Source organism: Micropterus dolomieu, linkage group LG10 (genome assembly GCF_021292245.1).
Source record: "Micropterus dolomieu isolate WLL.071019.BEF.003 ecotype Adirondacks linkage group LG10, ASM2129224v1, whole genome shotgun sequence".
Classification (NCBI taxonomy): Eukaryota; Metazoa; Chordata; class Actinopteri; order Centrarchiformes; family Centrarchidae; genus Micropterus; species Micropterus dolomieu.
This window is the reverse complement of record NC_060159.1, coordinates 12,373,685-12,381,924: the sequence shown is the minus strand read 5'-3', so window position 1 is coordinate 12,381,924 and position 8,240 is coordinate 12,373,685. Positions and strand designations below refer to the sequence as shown.

The 8,240-nt window shown below is 40.6% G+C and overlaps 2 protein-coding genes across 4 annotated transcripts in view; one reads left to right on the top strand and one right to left on the bottom strand.

Moving 5' to 3' along the window:
- Window positions 1-2,799, top strand: part of itsn2a (intersectin 2a) — a 39,586-nt gene extending 36,787 nt beyond the window's left edge. For both annotated transcript variants that reach the window (XM_046060429.1, XM_046060430.1), the window contains 5 exons: window positions 542-663; window positions 752-834; window positions 1,095-1,178; window positions 1,295-1,468; window positions 2,023-2,799. In XM_046060429.1, coding sequence (XP_045916385.1) covers window positions 542-663; window positions 752-834; window positions 1,095-1,178; window positions 1,295-1,468; window positions 2,023-2,174 — 615 coding nt within the window. In that variant the 3' untranslated portion in view covers window positions 2,175-2,799. The remainder of the gene's footprint in view (window positions 1-541; window positions 664-751; window positions 835-1,094; window positions 1,179-1,294; window positions 1,469-2,022) is intronic.
- Window positions 2,800-2,935: 136 nt separating this feature from the next.
- fam228a (family with sequence similarity 228 member A) lies at window positions 2,936-6,538 on the bottom strand. 2 transcript variants are annotated; one of them, XM_046060786.1, is made up of 9 exons: window positions 6,299-6,538; window positions 5,958-6,040; window positions 4,795-4,977; window positions 4,641-4,718; window positions 4,306-4,488; window positions 4,014-4,088; window positions 3,819-3,900; window positions 3,214-3,367; window positions 2,936-3,096 (listed from the first exon to the last, which is right to left on the bottom strand). In XM_046060786.1, exons 2-9 carry the CDS (start codon window positions 6,036-6,038, stop codon window positions 2,958-2,960), a joined length of 975 nt encoding a protein of 324 aa, XP_045916742.1. In that variant the 5' UTR covers window positions 6,039-6,040; window positions 6,299-6,538; the 3' UTR covers window positions 2,936-2,957. The 2 variants fall into 2 exon arrangements, with proteins under 2 accessions (XP_045916742.1, XP_045916741.1); XM_046060785.1 differs by having other exon boundaries at window positions 4,306-4,491; window positions 6,299-6,537.
- Between the last annotated feature and the right edge of the window lie 1,702 nt (window positions 6,539-8,240).

The window sequence follows — 8,240 nt, the reverse complement described above, 5'->3', positions numbered from 1 at the left end:
AACAATCTTGTCCCTGATGTCCGTAGAAAGCTCTTTGGTCTTGCCCATGGTGGTGATGTTGGATGCTGGTTGTTTGGGTGTTGACAGGTGTCTTTTATACAGGTAACGAGGTGAGGCGGTCGTATTTGATGTAGATAATTGGTTGAGATTGGGGCTGTGTCTTAAAGAAAGACTAACTGGCTTGTAGGAGCCAGAATACTTGCTGTTTGGTAGGGGGTCATATACTTGTTTTTCCTCATCAGATGGTTATCAATTTTTATAAATTCATATGATGTGATTTTCTGGAATTTTCTTTGGGATTCTGTCTTTCACTGTTAGAATGTACATATGATTAAAATTGTAGATTGTTGCATTCTTTGTAAGTGGGCAAACCTGCAAAATCAGCAAGGGGTCAAATACTTTTTTCCCCCACTGTACCATTGGGGTGTTGAAGTACTTCCATTGCTTGGATTATGTATGAAACGGTGCATAGGGAAAGGTGTAGGTGTCCATAGACAGTATTTGTTTATTGTTTTCATTCTCTCTCCATCACATTCTGCAGCCACTGTTTCTAAATGAGGTTTTGGTGAAAATGCCACCCGACCCGTCCAGCGACGAGCCGCTCTTCCACGTCTCGCACATCGATCGCGTCTACACACTCAAAACCGAGACCTTGAATGAGAGGTAGGCATGCACATGTGCACCGTCACACGCTTCGCCAATAACCCAATCATACCGTGCAAAAGGACTGATGTATTCATTGTGTCGGTAGGACAACGTGGGTCCAGAAAATCAAAGCAGCATCCGAACATTTCATAGAGACAGAGAAGAAAAAGAGAGAGAAGGCCTACCAAGGTATGGGTGGTTTAGTGAGACACATGAACATGCTGTGCACACACAACTTCAACTACAATAGATCCTTTAAAAACTAGTTCTCCCTATCCTCCCTTCAGCAACAAAAAAAAACAACCCATAATCCTCCTCTCCTAACATTTTTCATTCAGGCCCTTACTCAAATTGTCCGCACATTATTCACAAGAACAGCTGTTTCAGCTTGCAAAAATCTGTAATGGAGTGTTTTAGGCCTCCATCTAATGGCTGTGTGTTTATTTTAGCACGTTCCCTAAAGACCAGTGGCATCGGCCGACTGCTGGTAACTGTCACTGAAGCCCAGGAGCTCAAAGCCTGTAAACCCAACGGTAAGGCCTTGTGAAGGAATACAGAGCCTGTCACACTCTCTGTTGCCGTGTGTCGATCCATGTCTTCACTGTTAAATATCTTCCAATAATACTAATAATATATAATTTCCCTCCAGGTAAGAGTAATCCCTACTGTGAGCTGACGATGGGGCCTCAGTGCTACACCTCCCGACCAATCAGTGACACCCTGAACCCAAAGTGGAACTTCAACTGCCAGTTCTTTATCAAAGACCTCTACCAGGATGTCCTCTGTATCACTGTGTTTGAGAAAGACCAGTTCTCACCAGATGGTGAGTGGATGAGAGAGACACACAAACAACAAAGAGATGCTCACACAGACCGGATTATTAGGCTTTTGGTCCTATTTGTCCTGCTTGTACAAAAGGAAGGGAATCAAGGGTTGCATGCCAGGGTCTGATTTTATTTTATTTTTTTTAAAGCAATAGACATTCCCCTTTCCTTGCTGACTTGTGTTTACTGCTGTCTCTTTTTTTTCTGTGTTTTTGTCATGACTGTGATTGTGTTGGGGCCATGTGAGGGGCTGTAGTGCAGAAGACAAAGATGTATTGGCCGTTATTAGCTTACCACGTATATATATAACTCGCATACATGTCGGACGGCATGTAATGAGAAATGTCAGTACAGAAATGCCAAAGAAACTGTATGTTAGAGGTACTAACCACTGACTGGTTCATTTTGTTTGCAGATACTGTTTTTGACACAAAAATACCTACATAATTATCCTCAAAAATCCAGTATCTATCAGGCTCTACTAAGATTTTAAATGCCTTGAAGAAGTGTGTTATTCTTTTTTGCAGTAAGTTACTCTTTTCCGCCTCTTCAGATTTCCTGGGTCGCACTGAAGTTCCTGTGGCAACTATAAAGAAAGAGATGGAGAGCAAAGGTGCTGCAAACCGTCGCCTACTACTGCATGAGGTCCCTACTGGAGAAGTTTGGGTCAAACTTGATCTACAGCTTTATGAGCCACCCAAATGAGGACAAGACACGCCCTAAGGCACACACCACTTAATTTTATTGTAATGAAGAGAAGAAATTTTATATAAGCATAAACAGCCACACACACCTAAAAGTGCCTATTTTATCGTCACTGCCTTTCGTCCCGCTCTGAGCCACCCAGACCCATTTAGGTGACCTTCAACAGAACAGGAAGGATACCTTGCCAAAAATCTAGAATGCCAAACTGATGAAATGTCCTCATAAGTAGTAATATGTTGTGGAAAAAGGGTGTTCTTGTCACCATCAGCCTAGCTAAAATGTGATTATATTTTCATGTGCACTACTTGGAAATGCAATTATAAAAACATGACTTAAAATGTGTAACAAGTTAGATTTGCTGATGTGGTTGAGATTTGTCATTCATGTTTACAAATTCCTACAAATACTGTTTTACTATTAATGGAGGAATACCAACATGTTAAATGAAGACATACTTCAAACACCCTTATATACAGTTGCACACGGCAACACATATCCGTGCTAATGCTGTTCATTTCAAATGCTGCACGCTACTGTACAATGTAATGTCACCCTATGATGTAACTATGGGGTATGCCTTTAAATCCTGCAAATGGCATGAATTAAATGGAAATATGGTAAACAATTTTCTTTGTTGTGGGTAAATGTTTCACTGCTTTCTCAACACAATCCTGGTATCCCTAAAGTCCTAAACAATAACGCTTTTATATATGTATATTACCTGGAAAACTGAGGTAATTAGAAAGGAATAGAGGTGACAATTTCTTTTGGTAAAGATCGATTTTATTTGGATTCAGGCAAGGACTGATGGTAACTTGCTGGTTGTTGCTGACTTCCACATCTGGAGAGCCAGCAGCCGCTCTGATGGCACCTTCCATCTGGTGTGGCAGCTGCACTGATGTGGTATGGTATGGCGCTGAGCCTGGATGAGACACATTTGCACGTTACTCACATTAAACTCATTTATAATCCATTACATAGTGATGTGTTGCAGCTGTCACCGCTGATCCTACAGAGTTATAGAAAATTGGGTTTGCACCTGCTGGACTTCCTCCTTTCGGTCTCATCCTGTGCTGGAGTTTTTACGGATACAGAGACTGGACAATTAAATGAGGCCTGTAGGAGTATGTCAGCTTGAGACGTCACAGACTCACTAAGAGGACGGTCATTCTGAGTTAGCTTGTATTTACGTCCTAAGATAGAAGGAAAATTGGTTTAGAATATGAAGAGTGATCAAAACCCATCACAAATATGTATCAAACTTGACATCTAATTAGGATTTACTCTGATTTGGGTTGAGAGAAGCGTCATAAAGTCAGTACACTGACTCAGTAATGTGTGTTATACAGCAATACTTACTTTAAGCTTGCCAATATAAGCTAACATTAGTCACCATAAGCTATTGGTCATACCAGACCAAGTAAGGCTGTAGCAGCAAAACCCCTGAGTGTACTGAACGGACACAAGGGTACGATATATTGCTAACTGAAAGAATGTGGTATTTTTTCTTTCAAAAGTGAAATGGTCTCATTTTAATTCCCCAAATGTAAGAGAAAATGCCACTGTGGATATCTTCACTCAAAGCAAAGCATTCATGTAGGTCTTACATTTCCTTCTGGTCAAAGAAGGAAAACACCCACAAACCTGCTTCACAAGAATGTGCCGTTCTCTTTTCCCTCAATCTTTCATAAAGGTACAATGGGTCCTTTAAGTCCGCCGTATTGAGCTAGGGATAGAGCAGTGAATATATTGTCACTAACAGACAAGTGGGATACTTCAACATGTCCAACGCTGTTTTTTTAATATATTAAGTGAAAAATTTAAGTCACAAAAAATCACCTTGAAGTAGTGTGTCTTTTTGAGAAGAAATGGGTTGTATTCACTTAGATCGTATGTTTCTAGAAACACAAAACCCTGGAGATTCAAGATATTACAGCAGTTCGAGTAAGTTCGATAATTACACGTCTGTTTTTGTCTGCTTATGTAGTGATAAGCACAACAGAAACATATCTGTGTGAAGTCTGATACAGAATAAAAAGCATCATAGTAAACAAGACAAACGCTGTTTCCAACACTGACATTTTCTGCATTCGTAAGCAAGTATAAGACTGAATGGTGAGCTTAGTATCACCTTGGTGTTGCAGTGATGGAGGTAGTGATTGTATAAGTTCTTGGCTTTCACACCACTACCGCTGGACACATGTTCCTCCACTCTCCTCTGGAGGGGAAACCATACACGCTCAGACCAGCGCTTGTGCAGCAGTTCCCTCCTCCTCAGCTCTGTTACGTCCCGTTGGCTCAGAAACCTCTCCAACTCCTCCATGAAGAGGCACATTTCAATCAACATGGGAGTTACAGACACAAAGACCAATGTGTTTACTTGAGAATCAAAGCATTTCAAAGAATCAAAAATGTTACACAGAAAAAACAACAACAAAGATTGGGCTGTCACATTCGGCATCTTACCTTTACAAAACCATTTTCTGTATCCAGTAAAGGTTGGATTATTTCTTTCACCTGCTGATTTTCAACCTCCATCTTTGCCTAAATAGTAATATGTGCAGTTAAGTGAATTCACCTCATCTTTTTGTGCAGGTGAGAGTTTGGCTGAGTGTAATACCTGCAGTCGTCTGCGAGAGGTGTGAGAGAGCCGCTCCTGTCTGGTGCCCGGCTGTTGCCCAGAGACTGAGGACTCATCCCTTTTCCCTGCTCTTACACATTTACCGGTGCTTCCTGTCCTCGCACTCGGCTGAGACGGGCTCTTTTTGCTCTGTGTAGTGTCCTTCACATCTACCATGCACTCCTGAAACACCAGTAGGGTCGATTCTGTGGTCACTCACTACTATCTTATGTAACTAACACACTGCAGATAACAGCAACTAATAACAGCAGATCATGTCACTGCCTGGAAACCTGAACTGTGTCTCACTGTTATGCAAACACATAGGGTGGTACATGTATGTCAGCTGTTCTGTAATGTTTTGACATGACTGAGCAACTTTAGCATCAGTACAAAGATGTCAGAGTCCTTCCATGTTGTGCTATTTGTTGGGACTGACCAAAATAATGCCATCATCTTCATGTGCAGTTCATATTTTTGGATGCTTTGCTTGGTTTCTTCATTTGAATGTCATCTGATCCCGCACCAGGCGTTTTTGTTTAGGATTATGGTTGCTACAGTATCTGTCTGTCAATAACCTGCAACCTATCTATTCATCTGTCCTCTTAGGATGCTGATATTCCAGCATTGTGATATGACACTGTACAAACAGAGGAGAAAGAGGGGCAGCCAGGCATTCAGGCAAGCATTGTACTCCCTGCCCGGGCTGGTCATGGTGCACATACTGTTCCTTTGCAGCCTCCCTGACATTAAAAGACCAGTGATTAATTATGAGTTGGCAAGTTCACAGTTTCACTCTGGCTGTGGAGAGGGAAAGGCACTGAGTAACTGAGAGTGCACGTAGGAGAGAAATATGTCCTGATCCTAGAATTGAACTTGATTTTCAGAGCTATACCCACATTTAACCTTTGGCAAAGGCAGTAAAGTGAAGGTAACCCTCTTGTTCCTTAATAACTGCTGAAATGCTGTTGAGCAGTGCACTCAAAAACCCTATTGTAAAGCTAACTTATTATTGTAGTGAATGTGAAGCAGGGTGATATACTGAAGTACTGAATGTATGTTATGTGTGCTTAAAAAAGCAGTTTTTACTGTAATATACAGTCCATGGTGTATTATTTTTCCAGTTTTTTTTCCAGTTGCAGAAGTATGTTGTTGTTTTTTACCTCTGATTTCAACAGGTTGACAGGAAAATGTGTGTGGAAGGTGATCACACCACTGGCTGTGTCTTTCTTCTTGGGGACCATCCCTAAATCATGACAAAAGAACAGTTTTGAGCCATCAGTGATAACTTGATTATGGCCAGTGGCCTAATTGGCCCCAATAAACCTGAATCACAATCAGTTAGTAGGCTACCGTTAGTCTAAGTTCAAGTTACAAGCTAAATACATTGTATCACTCAATGATTGCTCTGATAAGAGCAGCATGCACTTAAGTTAAATCTAATGGTGTCTTCTACTGTAGACTTTACTAGCCCTGTCTCCATAAAGATGTTGCGGTTCCTTACCTTTGTTGACTTAAGGACGTTTGGGTCCGAAGTTCGTGAGAAAAACAGCCAACGTGAACGTTCACCAGAACGTCCTTGGTTTGGGGTCAGAAGTTCGTCACATAAAACACATGTTGTTAAAAGTGTGGCGGCTGTTCTCCCTCTCAGACTAGCTTCAGTTTTCAACCCATGAAAGGGGGGACAGGCCTCCTCCAGGTGTCCTACCTGTCTGAAGGCTTTCCGTTACCATGGCACCCCGTGCGTCCCGAGAACGTCTTTGCTCGCTTGACGCACGGGGCGTTCACCGCGAGACGTGGACAAGAAAGACATGAGTCTGTATCTAGCAGTGGTGGACGAGGTATTCAGATCCTTTAGGCTACTTAAGTAAAATACCTTATATCACACTGTAAAAAAACAGGGCCTACTCTTTTACAAGTAAAAGTACTGCATTGAAAATAAACTGGAAAATGTCGCCTACTACTTAAAGTAGACCTATTAAAAATAAAAGTAGGCTACTCAACGCAGAAAAAATTGCATGGACTGCAACTAATAATTATTTTTATTATGAATTAATCTACTGATTATTTTCTCTATTAATCGATTGATTGATTGGTTTGTAAAGATTCTGCCGTCACAGTTACCCAGAGCTCAAAGTGACAACTTCACAATGCTTTTGTCCCATCAACAGTCCAAACCTCAACATTATTAACACTACATTCAAATAATAAAATAAATAAAATAAGAAAAAAACATCACATTTTATAAGCTCTTCATGTGTTTTGTGTGTAAAAAGCTTAATTTGTAAAGTAACTACTAAAACTAAATGTAGGCTACAAGTAAAGTACAGGTACCTCAAATTTGTACTTAAGTACAGTACTTGAATAAATTTACTTAGTTACTGTTTACCTCTGGTATCTAGGTTATTAGCCTATATTACACAAAACTCCCTAAATTTAATATGGACTAAATTAATCGGTACAGATGTGACAACTGAGGACAATTTTGGTCAAATACATAAATTATCAAAATTTCTTTAAAAGTGCAGAGAAAGATGTCCTGACATTCAATGAACACATTTCCCCTGTGTAACCCTAACTCCCAAATTAATGTCTTTAATTTTATGGGGGGGGGGGTTGTAATTTTTTTGTCTGGAACTCACATGGACTGGACAAACTTGGTCACAGACTGAGTTTATCCACCCCAGGTAGGCTATAAACCCATGATAGGATATATTTACTACTGCATCCAAGTCGTTTGTGAGAACCGCTCAAGCCAGCAGTTCCCACATTTTGAGTGCACACGTATTCTGACTTTTATGGTAAATGCATTGAAACGGCCAGGCCGAGCAGACAGGGTTTGCGACTTTATTCTGCCATTTTTCCACTTTCCAATGACAAGGGTTACCGTATTAAAGTCTTAACTGAAGAGATGCTACCACAAGGGTGTAGCATTTAGTAGGGACTGTAGATTCGTAGATACATGCCCCGACCAATATCCAGCGATTACTGAAATGTCCCTAGCAATAATTAAAGCAATGAATGGCGCTGTCCGTGGTGCTGAAGCAACAGGTGGATTTGTTGCTTGTCTACTTTTTTTCTCGAAACTATATCCTTTAATTATTATAGCATAGCCTATATAATCTATATAGTAGTGTCACATTCCTGATCAAAGTGACAAGTTCATTCAGTTAATTGCTGCTGAAACTACACCCCCCCAGACCAAAGCCTCTTCTATAACAAATCGGGGGGGGTCTTGTCTTTAACAACTTTGAAAGTTGGTTCATTCTACATATGCTTATTTTTGTTCTCTGGAAGGGACTCTGACACTGAATTACTCAATAACTACACCATAAAATTAGTGTTCATAGTCTTTGTTTATGTAGTCGAAGCAGTAGGCTACTAAATTCAGCATTAGCCTATGTCTTGGATTACTGGTGGAAGAATTCGTTTTTTTACCACACCAA